This window comes from Actinia tenebrosa, unplaced genomic scaffold, assembly GCF_029948245.1.
Source record: "Actinia tenebrosa isolate PJP-AT-01 unplaced genomic scaffold, QUT_ActTen_1.0 PGA_scaffold2__45_contigs__length_23673736, whole genome shotgun sequence".
Classification (NCBI taxonomy): Eukaryota; Metazoa; Cnidaria; class Anthozoa; order Actiniaria; family Actiniidae; genus Actinia; species Actinia tenebrosa.
In genome coordinates this window covers 202,024-214,834 of record NW_028292579.1, presented here as the reverse complement: position 1 = coordinate 214,834, position 12,811 = coordinate 202,024, and the positions used below count along the sequence as shown (strand labels likewise).

Below are 12,811 nucleotides of genomic sequence, written 5' to 3'. Positions count from 1 at the left end.
ATTCAAGGGTTTACTATACCTTTACCGTTTCCATGGTCACAGTATACGTCAATCTTGCTTGTGTTTGGGGTAGTGATTTCGTAGACACCGCTGTTCGTGTAGCCAGCGGCAAATCGCTGTGCGCAGCTGCGGAAAACTGATGAACAAACATGCAAGTCAGTGAATGTGACCATGAATATGAAAAATTACAACACTGGCCATAGGAATGCTTTTGCAATTCCTAGACTAACTCCTTTGACAGAGAGTTATCCAGAGAGTGAAAATTGTTTTGTTTCCTTATTATATAGATATCGATAAAAATATCAGGATTTATCCGGTGTCTAAAATCTCGTACATCCTACTCAGTGAAGATGTCATATCCGTTACATGTGAAGATATCACGGTTGCCATGACGTTCTTATCAACCAATCACATTTAGGCCTTTGCGGTTTCTTTCAATCCTCAGATCAAAAATATCAGCTCCATCCCCGGCAAACGAGAATTTCAATGATAACTTAGACCTGTTTCCTCATTTTTATGAAATGCAAAAACAAAGACGGGGAAAGACTACTAACTGTCCTCGCATTGTGGTATTTAGTTGTCGACGGTTTTGAACGCCATTTTTCATAATTACGGTAAATCCAATTTTAAAGATTGTGAATTCTAAAATTCTCTTCAATATTTTTCTTGTTTGTATTTAGCAAGGCTAACTCAAGACTGTGATTTTACAGGAAACTGTTGTGTCATTGAACTGTTTGATATGATATAAAAATAATAAGCTTAAAGGGGCACTTGGACGAAAATCGCTCCAAAATTAAAACTCTTTCATTTGAGCTGAAACGTTGCTGAAATAATCTCGAATATATTAACAACCACTCACTGAAATATTTTTCTAATATTCGAAAGGAAAGGGCCAAAATTGTACGACTTATTTTCGATCGTCCGCCATTAATTTCTGGTTACAAGAATTCGGCTCAAGAAGACTGGCACGAGTAACGTATGACGTCATTCATTTAACTCAAACCAAAACATCAAACTTCGAGGGTCGCACTTCAACAATAATGGTAGCAATAAACAAGGCTCGTAATTTACCTATTACGCGTGTAGCAATAAATAGATCATAGTAAGTCTTGTGTGAAATGCGCTAAGCAATAAATAATCGATGTGAGCATTGTGTGGTTGACTCGGCCGTTTTAGCTTAAAAGAACATAGAAGGTCATATGAGAAGTTTTTAAAGCTCTGAACCACTCACCTGGTATAAGTATCTCACAGTCTTGTCCCAGTGTGCCTGCTGGACATTCACATTTGTAGGTCTGGTTTTTATAGATTGGAACACACTTTCCTTGATGCTTGCATGGTTTCTTCTCACATGGACTCTAACGGTTGAAAATGATTTTGTCAAATTGATGTAGTCATTTATGAACAACGTGAAGTTTGATTTCTTTCCTGCTTTAAAGCTTGCATTAATGAAACGAATGTTGCGAATTTGAATTCTGGGCACGGATTAAAAGTTTATTTAGTTCTTCACAGACTCGTGCAAAGCTAAATTATTTCAACAATTGTAGCTAAAATCCTTTCACAGATAAATATTTTGATGTTTTTAGGCAAAGACCGGGATTGAAATTTACGATTCATTAATGCAAGCTTCAAAGCAAGATGGAAATCAAACTTCTAATAATGACTAAATGAATCTTGAAACCATCATAGGAACGCATGAAATGGTTTGACTTTGAGTATTAAAATGCCGGAAAGTAAAGCAATACTTCAATCACCGCAGGCTAAGTGAATATTTAATTTGACTACACCTTAGTAGATATTCACCGATTCACTCAGTTGCAGTAATTTTAAGTTTTCAAATGAAAAAACCCACAGTGAAAGTATTTGAATTAACTTTGTAATATAACTAAGACCCGAAAATCAAATTTATTTATTTATTTGCATAACTTTATCTATGACAATTATCTAAGTTCCTAAGCAACAAAAAACAGTTTATTATGCAACGAAAATTTCAGTTTTTTAGCTCGCTACCAACACGACACACAAAAATACCGCGAAAGAAAAGGCGATTTCCTTTCACTCGAACTTGGGATTTTAAAGTAAAATGGCCTCTTTTCCCATGATTCCCGTGCATATATGAGCAATCTCTCGATACTCTGCAGATCAACAAAGACTTACCACAATGCTGTAGTGATTAATCCCTTTGCTTGGTGTAAAATTTGACTGGTTTTCATATTTGTCAGAAGCCAAGAGCTCACACACATATAAGCCTTGGTCATCACCAGTTGTGCGGTTCACATTGACAGATAAACATCCGTGAGTTTGGACGCATCGAACTAGGCATTTATCAGAAGATTCGACTTTTTCCTCCTTCAGTTTCGCTGCAACAAGCTTGTGGTCTTTGTGAGAAAAGAAGTTTCCAAACGAGAAAACACCTGAATTACTTGCACGAAAAGCTTCTTCAGACGCGACCGTGTGTAGCAAGTGTAGAATGAAACTGGAGAGATGTAAAGTATTCATATTAAACTTGTACTTCGAAAACACTGACAACATCGAAAAAAGACTGAAAGTTAGCCTTCGTGCATCCCGAATTTAAAGGAGAGCCGATAAATAATTGATCAACCTTGCATCAAAATTTTATTCCTTGTATTGTTGTTTAATAATGGCAACTGTTTGATGACAACTACGAACTCCCCTAATTAGATCTTCTTGATTTTATCGAATCCCCCTAATAAATAGAAGCAAGAAGCTGTTTCGTTTATAGCTTTTATAAGGTCTCGCTATTCAGTCTGGGATACCGCCCGCCAAAATCTCTTGTTAGTTGTATAAAGTATATCACTGAATATCTAATGAAAATGCGCTTTTCACTTGAAAATAAACTCTGGGTTTTTTAGAGTCTTTCTACCACGCACCTGTCATGCCCTGGTACTGAATTGTGGAGGATCGATCAAAGAGTAAAAATACACAGAGGAATGAAAACCTTTGTTATCATTTGCATGGGGCAGCTAATTAGGATATCCTCTCGGTTGGAATTAATTTTTTATATCGTTATGAGGCACGTGTATGAGGAGTAGGGAGAAATAAGACAGATTTTTAAAAGCAGACATAAGGTGTTCATCGCTTCTTTGCATTCCACTTTCCCTTGTCAAGTTTCGTTCTCAAGATCGAAAAAACAAATGACGATTTCTTCAACCTGATTGGTTCTCGTAAATGTTCTGTTTTTCTATTGGCTCTCGTGAGAAAAACCCTTCAAATGTTCGGTAGGGAAAAACATCTTTACAAAATTCACCGCTCAGCTGGATAGGTTTTGAACATTTTAAAAGTGCCTATGACCCTCAATTTTTTTACTTTTTTATATCGAAACATAAGCTATTCTAAGTAACGTGTCCAAAGATTTTTTTGATTCTGACATTTCTTTAAATTTTTTTCGAGCGGTCAAAAGTGCGAAAATCGGCAGTTCTTTGACCTCTGGCCGCGTGGAAATGATAACCTAGGGGACTGGGCTGTGACGTCATAGTAAATTGGGTTTAGATGCTTCCTCATCCTCTCTAGATTTCACTAGTATTTATGACCGATTTGCCGTTTTTTTACGCCTTCAAAACACTCATATTTGTGGTTAGAGGATGTTAAATACTTCAGACTTTAGGAATGAAATTATTTTTGAGTCATTTTAAGAAAGAGAGAAACAGCGAGAAGTTAAACGCAACCTAGGGAAAACCTCATATTTGGTTGTCACGCTCAGAATCAAGTGTAATATATTAGCTTCAAAAACTTATATATTTCACATACAGTAACTCTGAGCACTACATGTACTTACACCTTTTAACTCATAGATTTTTTAGCATTATTCTTATTAATACCTCGGGTATTTGTGGATGAATATGCGAGTCCGTGGCGCGCAAAATTCTTCCAGGTCGTTTCCAAGTCAGAAGCAATGAAATAACTCCAGGTAGTTCACAAAATCTTTTTCAATGTAGATGGCTTCGTCGCTTAACAATTTTCAAAATCTAAACATGAATTGCATTATATGTATTTATCCTGTAGAAGTTCATTCGAGAAAATAAGGGTGCGTGACACTTTGTATCATCAGTCTAGAGTTATCTGTTACTCTGCAGGTCAACATGGTTTCACTTCATAGTCGAATATAATATTTTCTACTCTATCAGTTTTCTATCCTGTCTCACAGTATCTAGCCATACCTATCTTTGATGGGTCAATTTTGGTCGAAAAGTTTCACTTTAGAAAGGGTATTTAATTGGGTTTTTTTTCAATGAAAAGCGGCATGACTTGCAATAAAAGGTCACGTGATCTTCAGCTCATAACAAGCAAATTATAATTATGAAATTGAATTTTCGATAAGCATTTGTATGGGGAAATGCGCAGGCTTGCTCTTTTTCCATACATTCGTTTTTATAAAATAAGAATTTCTAAATCTGTAACCTAACTATTTATAAGAATTTTGCGATCGTGGAGGAGTTGTAATTGGTCGTTTTATTTCATCTAATAATATACATGCAAAAATTTCTCACTTCTGATTGGTTGAGAGCAGTGCTGTTTTCCTGAAACACCAGTGCAAAAATGTGAAACACTTTTCAGTGATTGGTTGAAAAGACAATAGAAATTGAATTAACAGCTGCCATAGCAACAGAACAGCCTTCCCTCCCTGGAAGTTCTCAGAAAATTCAAGATGGCGGATTTTCATCTTCAAAATGGATTCAAAAATGCTAAAAAAGTCAAGCTTCATCAGTTGAAAACCAGCAAAAAAGATTGAGAATGGCAAAGGAAGGAATCGCTGCTTGTTACTTGAGAATTAAGAAGGTAAGAAAGCATCAGTTGGGCCATTTTACAGCTGTTCAAGATCACTTGACTCGAGAGTTGAAGCGAGAGACGTTGAAACTTGATGTTGAAACTTCAAGAGCTTTCGCCTACTTTATCCGTAAAGAGGTACATAATACTTCTGTACAAAGAACTTCAGCAGCTTAATCAACTTTCCTTTGAGTGTTTATCAATTGAAAAAAGAGGATATTTGATGATTTATGTAAGTTTTGCAGAATGCTTGCTTGTTTTCTCAAAAAATGTCAAATATTTGAAGTCTTGAAGATGAAAAAAATGATTCCTAAACATGTTTTAAAAGATCAAAAGCAATCTTTGTTATTCATATTTCTTTCCTGTTTTGTAAATAAAATATTGTTTTGTAAACCGATTTTTGACAAACACAATCGCAAAACAAACGAGTTCTTCGCTTTGTGCATTCTTTCCAACATGCTTTTTTTTCTATCTAATTTGGTTGAATTTTTTAATGTATTTTTTAATTTTTTAATGTATTTAACTCGTTTGTTTTTCAAAAAGCCCAAATTGCGTTCGGCCTACGGCCTCACGCAATTACGGACGTTTTGAAGAACACTGAACACTGAAACTCGTGCAAATTAATCCAAATTGAACGAGAAATCATCTCATTACCTATACAAAACAATGGCTGTTTACAAACCTTTACTTACAAGCAGAAAAGGATCATTCTTGTATGATGGTATTAGGATAATATAACGAGCACATTCGCATATTATACTAGAGATTACTCTAAATCAAATAATTTCTTACACAAGAATAGTTGAGCCCATGCTATGTTCTGTGCCATGAGAAAAGAGAACTTCTCTACTTCTGGAGTAGTGTAAGTATATTAAGAGAATGGATCCTTATGCCCCATCATGAGCACTCTGATGCAATTTTTAGAAAGATTGATGCTATTTTTAGAATCATTGATGCTATTTTTAGAATCATTCATTTGAACGTTCGTTTTTCTGCACGCTCTACTCTGTTTACACATGTTTTTTTCGTATTTTTCAAAAAAACGTGAGCAAACAGGTAGAGCTCGCACCGCGGTATTCATGTGCAGAAAAACAAACGATAGCAAATGTAATTCTAAAAAAGTCCCAACAGTTACCATTTGCATACATTTTTTTTTGAATTACGAATAAAATTTCTTTTCGAAACAGAAAAACCCTACAAGTATGAAATATAATAAGAGTTATATATAAACAATCACGTTAAACTAAATTACTTTATCACGTGATCATCGTATGTACATACACGGCCCTCATAACTGCTGCAGGCAATTTGCATAAACGTTTGAAATCATTTTTTTGGAGTGAAAACCCTTTTAAATCATTGAGTTTGTTGATTTACTGATAATATATGTGAGTTTCTAATGGAGGTAATAAATCCTTAATAAGATATGAGCATTTAAAGTTTTGAAAATGCACCAAAACGAGGAGTACTGTCTCATATAATATTGATAGTTTCTGATAACGTTAAAAGGCCTCATTTTCTCTATCAGAAAAATACTGACTTATGAAAATCGTGTATTGCCGTCATATCACGTGATCATCGTATGTATATAGTCATAATATCACGTGATCATCGTATGTACGTAGTCATATCACGTGATCATCATAAGTACGTAGTCATATCACGTGATCATCGTATGTAGTCATCACGTGATCATCGTATGTATATGGCCATCATGTCAGCCACGGACCATGCACCTGTTAAAATAAAAAAAGTGCTTTAGTTGTTGATAGACGAATGAGGCTCTTCTTTACAGTTGAGTACTTTACTATAGCTAACCTTCGTTTGACCACAGTACGCGGCTGTTGGTTGGAGAATATAATACCGAGAAATGCTGAAAATGGTTTTCCCAGGTGCATCCTCCAGGGATCTTCTCCTCAAGAACCATCCATCCTAAGTCAAGTGAACAATCAACATATTGACTGTTTATGAAAAAGGTTCGCCTCAAAATATCCCTGATATCACCATTGATGGAGAAGTAGTTGACAGGCTGGGAATGTATGTCAGTCCATGGACTTGTTAGAAGACGAACACGAGAAAACCAGTTGGTCTTGGTAGATCCTGTGGCGTTGAATACCAAAAGAACAACCTCTTTCTTGTCCTTGTACAACGACAATCGAACCTATGAGAAGCACCAATTATAACTTGTGTGCAGTTGGAAATACCAACCTAGATCTCTTTGTTTACCAGCTCTTTGGTCACGTGACTTTCGTTCCCGCCCTCTTTGGTCACGTGACTTTTGTCCCCGCCCTCTTTGGTCACGTGACTTTCGTTCCCGCCCTTTGGTCATGTGACTTTTGCCCCCGCCCTCTTTGGTCATGTGACTTTTGTTCCCACCCTTTTCCAACAGTTGCTAACAAACAGTATAAATACTACAGTACCTGTGTTGGATTGAATGCCTGCCAGTGTTCTACGATCCTGTTTTTATAGTGCTGTCTGGACGAGCTGTTTATGGATAAAGCTGACGAAGAGGATTCTAGAAGAGAGTTTGACAGCCATAATACTGAAGGACCTTGTTGTTGTAGTGGTACACCACTTACGGCCTTGAAAACCATCGTCCAGCCTGAATCCTCTAACATGGTCAAAGAAAGAAAGTCAGCAAAATAAATCTATCATAATATAATTCAAGGGTTTACTATACCTTCACCGTTTCCATGGTCACAGTATACGTCAATCTTGCTTGTGTTTGGGGTAGTGATTTCGTAGACACCGCTGTTCGTGTAGCCAGCGGCAAATCGCTGTGCGCAGTTGCGGAAATCTGATGAACAAAAATGCAAATGAATGTGACCATGAATATGAAAAATTACAACACTGGCCATAGGAATGCTTTTGCAATTCCTAGACTAACTCCTTTGACAGAGAGTTATCCGAAGAGTGTAAATTGTTTTGTTTCATTAGAGTACAAACACTAAAAGTGTGCAACACTTTGCACTATTTAGCGGTAAATAGTGCTAATTAAACAATAGAAAACAATAGGATTAGCATTATTTAGCAGTATTTAGTGGTATTTATGTTGCACACTTATAGTGTTTGTACTCTATTATATAGATATCGATGAAATATCAGGATTTATCCGGTGTCTAAAATCTCGTACATTCTACTCAGTGAAAGTTCCTATGACCCCTAACCAAGAGAAAATGAACTAAGAGAAGGAATTCCCCCTATATAGTCTTGTAACCATCATGTGCACAGTTTGGTGCTATTTTTAAACTATTTGTTTTTCTGCACGCGCATTTACTGCGCTCGCTCTACGCTGTTTGCTTACGTTTTTGGATTTTCATCCGTTATTTCGACTCCGCCCTGAATATGAATGTCGAAAGCTTGGCAAATACAACAGGAAATTGAAGTAGTAATTTGTTCAACTTTCTGGAGTATTTTTACATTTATTTTCCAAAGCTCTCGACCTACATCGTCATCTTGAGGCAGATTTGAACATTTGAACATAAGAAAAGCACAAGAAAACGTTAGCAAACAGCGTAGAGCGCGCCCGTACTATACGCGTGCAGAAAACCAAACGATCAAATAAATGATGTCATTGGACGATACTTTTAAAATAGATTCTAAAAATAGCATCAAAGTGTGCACATGATGGGGCACGGGGATTCCTTCTCTTAGTTCATATTCTCTTGCCCTAACTCAATGTTTTCAGCATTGATTCTGCATGAAGTTAAATAGTAAAATATTTTTGAATCACTCACCTGTTATCTGACAGTCTTGTCCCAGTGTGCCTGCTGGACATTCACATTTGTATGTGTGGGTTTTATAGATTGGAACACACTTTCCTCGGTGCTTGCATGGTTTCTTCTCACATGGACTCTAATGGTTGAAAATGATTTTGTCAAATTGATATCATTTATGAACAACGTGAACTTTCATTATTCGAAGTTTGATTTCCTTCCTGCTTTGAAGCTTGCATTAATGAAACGAATGTTGCTCGGATTAAAAGTTTATTTAGTTCTTCACAGACTCGTGCAAAGCTAAATTATTTTAACAATTGTAGCTAAAATCCTTTCACAGATAAATATTTTGATGTTTTTAGGCAAAGACCGGGATTGAAATTTACGATTCATTAATGCAAGCTTCAAAGCAAGATGGAAATCAAACTTCTAATAATGACTAAATGAATCTTGAAACCATCATAGGAACGCATGAAATGGTTTGACTTTGAGTATTAAAATGCCGGAAAGTAAAGCAATACTTCAAACCGGTTCCAAAGTATTTTGGGATTTTCCATTTTAGAAAATAATGAATTAGAATGGTTTTATTAGCCGAACTAGCATGCCAATGGATGAACTGCCATTCGTTGTTTATCAATATTTTTATACACTAGCAAAATTCAATTGTTTTGGTTTGAAAACCTAAGAGAGGGACTTTGGAAGCTACTTCAATAAATAGGCAATACGCAAGTATGGTTTTCCTTTACTTTAATCAACAGGCAAAATATCTGTGTTTACAATAAGTACATTATGAAGGCATGGATAAGGATAAACAAAATGAAGGGTTTTCAGTGATCGCTTGCCATGGTTATTACAAAACAGTGTGAGAAGACACGGTTCAATGTTTTTTGTAAATGCAATGTTAAAACTGGCTTAAAATTAACACTTTTAATCCTTTACGTCCATCTGTATGCTTTTTTATTACTAAGCAAGCTTTATAAATCCTCCCATACAAGCTATTTGACATTATATGATAAATCTTACCACCACATAGCTCAAAATTTTTAAGCATGCTCAAGGCACCGTAAAATTAAGACAGAAATACAATGTATGTCCATGGGAGTGCTCACATGCGCATGTTCATCGAGGCTTTGAAGGTTGTACTTCTATTCGTTATGAAGAATCATGTGTATAGCTTTAATGGTGAAATCAAGAAACAACTGAAGGGAGGACCCATAGGCCTGGAGCTGACTGGTGTGCTAGCACAGATCTTCATGATATGGTGGGATCGAAACCTCAAAGTACTCATGCATAATTTGGAACTAGATATGTACATGTACAAGAGATATGTTGATGACATCAACATTGTCATGAAGGTACCGGAAGTCGGTACAAGATATGAGGATGGAGCTATCACCATCACAGATAGTACAAGAGACGATGATAAAGAGAAGGAGAAAGATGCAAGAGCTATGGAGCTTCTAAGGTCGGTAGCCAATTCTATCCATACTTCAATACAGGTTGAAGTTGATTACTGTACTAACTACCGGGATCGAAAGCTACCTATTTTAGATCTTAAGGTGACTGCCTACTTTTGGAAATTGATTTAAGCTTTTTTTAAAACTTCGATTTTCCGAATTGAAATTTAATGCTGATTCCAAATCTGGAAAGAAAAATAGGGTGTCCCGAGCTCGTTTTCGAGATAATCAGCATTTAATGGAAGCCTACGCACGAGCTTTTGGAGTAGAAATTGCGCCACCGGAAGTGATTAGAAAAAAATTAAGATGAATAAGATAATAGTTATTTGCAGACTATATGATTGTATGAATGAAGGCTAGTCAATCATTCTACAATAATACATGGATATTTTCGACAAAAAGACAGAGAGATACATTGATTTGTCATATTTTGTAGTTTCGGTGCTCTTAAAAAATCTCATAAAGTCGAACAAAAATCTATTTTTTCACGCGTTCCTGATTTAAACTTTTCCTAAAATGTTGATATAACTTAGATTTTTAGGAGTTTTTTCGAATGAGCTATCAAAAAATATAGAGTCCCGTGCAAAATTTGAGGGTTTTGCCCTGTTGAAGCTCAAAACGCGTATGGTTCTTCAATAAAATCTTGTAGATTTTTCAGCGGTTTTTGAGCGCGCGCTCATCGTGGGCTCAAATCGAACGTTCAAAAGTAGGCAGCCACCTTAAGGTATGGACAGGAGAGAAAGAAAGTGACAACACAAGCGCACAAGTTGTTCTACATGAGTTCTATACTAAGGATGTTGCTTCAAAGTATGTGGTCCACTCAAGATCAGCACTACCATGGAACAACAAACGTACCATTATGACCCAAGAAGTTTTAAGAGTACTCCTTAACTGCAGCCCCCTCCTACCATGGAAATGTACTGTACAACACGTAAATGAAATGGTACTTAGGATGCAGTACTCAGGATACAGCAAAAAGTTCCGGTATGAAGTCGTACACTCAGCACTGAAAGCGTACAAGAAGATCTTAGCGCTAGATCAATCAGGTGAAAGACCGTTGTACAGACGCAAAGAGTGGATGAAAATGGGAAGAAGGAAAGAAAAGAAATGCAAAGAGAAGACCTGGTATAAGAGAGGAGGCTTTACGAGTGTCATAATGATACCAGCGACACCAAACTCGGAAGCTGAAAAGAAGACTTGAAGATGATGTCGGAAAGAGTAGCATTAAGATCAAATTAGTGGAGAAAGCTAGCACGAGCGTTAGGAGTTTGCAACAAAAGTCAAACCCGCTCAGGAAAGACCCTTGTGGACAGGAAGACTGGCTTGTGTGCCAAACAGGAGGTAGAGGAAATTGCAGAGCTACAGATGTAACGTATGAGATCAGTTGCAAATCCTGTGGCGATAAGTATATCGGAGAGACGGCAAGAAACGCGTACACTAGGGGAAGAGAACATTTGATGGCACTGGATTCGAAAGGCGAATCATCAGCACTAAGTAGACATTGCAAAGAGAAACACGAAGGGCTTATTACAGACTTCACCATGAATGTGACAAGATCTTTTCAGGGTGATGCAATGTTGAGACAAATAACTGAGTCTGTTAAAATTAGCAGAGAAGAACAAGATAAAATAATAAATGACAAAACAGAATGGAACTTTATGAAGATCCCTAGAACAGTTATAATGTAAATTTTCTTTCTTCTTATACTTTTACAGCGCGCGCAAGTTTACTGCGCGCGCTCTCGTTCATCACGAGTATAAACACTATATCGTAACGTAATCATTCAGTTAGATTCAGTTAGGTTGAAAAGGTCCTAATAAACGGACGAAACTAGTCCCTAAACTACAATTGTGTTGTTGTCAGTGCGTGGGGGATTATAAAAATCACCATAGAGTGTGTATAGATATGAAGAGATGGAAATCAAACTTCTAATAATGACTAAATGAATCTTGAAACCATCATAGGAACGTATGAAATGGTTTGGCTTTGAGTATTAAAATGCCGGAAAGTAAAGCAATACTTCACCGCAGGCTAAGTGAATATTTAATTTGACTACGCCTTAGTAAATATTCACCGATTCACTCAGTTGCAGTAATTTTAAGTTTTCAAATGAAAAAACCCACAGTGAAAGTATTTGAATTAACTTTGTACATAACTAAGACCCGAAAATCCAATTTATTTATTTATTTGCATAACTTTATCTATGACAATTATCTAAGTTCCTAAGCAACAAAAAAAGTTGTATTATGCAACGAAAAGTTTAACTTTTGATCAGTCTTTTTTTAGCTCGCTACCAACACGACACACAAAAATATAGAAAACGCGAAAGAAACGGGCGATTTCCTTTTACTCGAACTTGGGATTTTAAAGTAAAATGGCCTCTTTTCCCATGAGTCCCATGCATATATGAGCAATATCTCGATACTCTGCAGATCAACAAAGACTTACCACAGTGCTGTAGTGATCAATCCCTTTGCTTGGTGTAAAATTTGACTGGTTTTCATATTTGTCAGAAGCCAAGAGCTCACACACATACAAGCCTTGGTCATCGCCCGTTGTGTTCACATTGACAGATAAACATCCGTGAGTTTGGACGCATCGAACTAGGCACTTATCAGAAGATTCGACTTTTTCCTCCTTCAGTTTCGCTGCAACAAGCTTGTGGTCTTTGTGAGAAAAGAAGTTTCCAAACGAGAAAACACCTAAAATACTTGGACGAAAAGTTTCTTCAGACGCGACTGCGTGCAGCAAGTGTAGAATGAAACTGGAAAGATGTAAAGTATTCATAGTAAACTTGTACTTTGAAAACACTGACAACATCGAAAAGACTGAAAGTTAGCCTTCGTGCATCCCGAA

At 36.6% G+C, this 12,811-nt stretch overlaps 2 protein-coding genes across 2 annotated transcripts; both read right to left on the bottom strand.

The window, feature by feature from the left end:
* Nucleotides 1–2: 2 nt before the first annotated feature.
* Nucleotides 3–2,496, bottom strand: LOC116303902 (uncharacterized). Its single transcript, XM_031713511.2, has 3 exons — nt 2,155–2,496; nt 1,232–1,355; nt 3–136 (listed from the first exon to the last, which is right to left on the bottom strand). Exons 1-3 carry the CDS (start codon nt 2,494–2,496, stop codon nt 3–5), a joined length of 600 nt encoding a protein of 199 aa, XP_031569371.2.
* A 4,099-nt stretch (nt 2,497–6,595) lies between these two features.
* Nucleotides 6,596–12,742, bottom strand: LOC116303903 (uncharacterized). The gene is made up of 5 exons (XM_089033630.1): nt 12,404–12,742; nt 8,520–8,637; nt 7,463–7,579; nt 7,203–7,393; nt 6,596–6,943 (listed from the first exon to the last, which is right to left on the bottom strand). The coding sequence occupies exons 1-5, from the start codon at nt 12,740–12,742 to the stop codon at nt 6,596–6,598; spliced, it is 1,113 nt and encodes a 370-aa protein (XP_088889756.1).
* Between the last annotated feature and the right edge of the window lie 69 nt (nt 12,743–12,811).

Bases quoted from the DNA above. Each gene is read 5' to 3' on its own strand.
- LOC116303902 (XM_031713511.2), bottom strand. From the start codon at position 2,496: ATGAATACTTTACATCTCTCCAGTTTCATTCTACACTTGCTACACACG. The intron at 1,356-2,154 runs GTAAGTCTTTGT...TTCAACCGTTAG, and splicing joins TTAATCACTACAGCATTGTG to AGTCCATGTGAGAAGAAACC. The intron at 137-1,231 runs GTGAGTGGTTCA...TTTGTTCATCAG, and splicing joins CTGTGAGATACTTATACCAG to TTTTCCGCAGCTGCGCACAG.
- LOC116303903 (XM_089033630.1), bottom strand. From the start codon at position 12,742: ATGAATACTTTACATCTTTCCAGTTTCATTCTACACTTGCTGCACGCA. The intron at 8,638-12,403 runs GTAAGTCTTTGT...TTCAACCATTAG, and splicing joins TTGATCACTACAGCACTGTG to AGTCCATGTGAGAAGAAACC. The intron at 7,580-8,519 runs GTGAGTGATTCA...TTTGTTCATCAG, and splicing joins ACAAGACTGTCAGATAACAG to ATTTCCGCAACTGCGCACAG.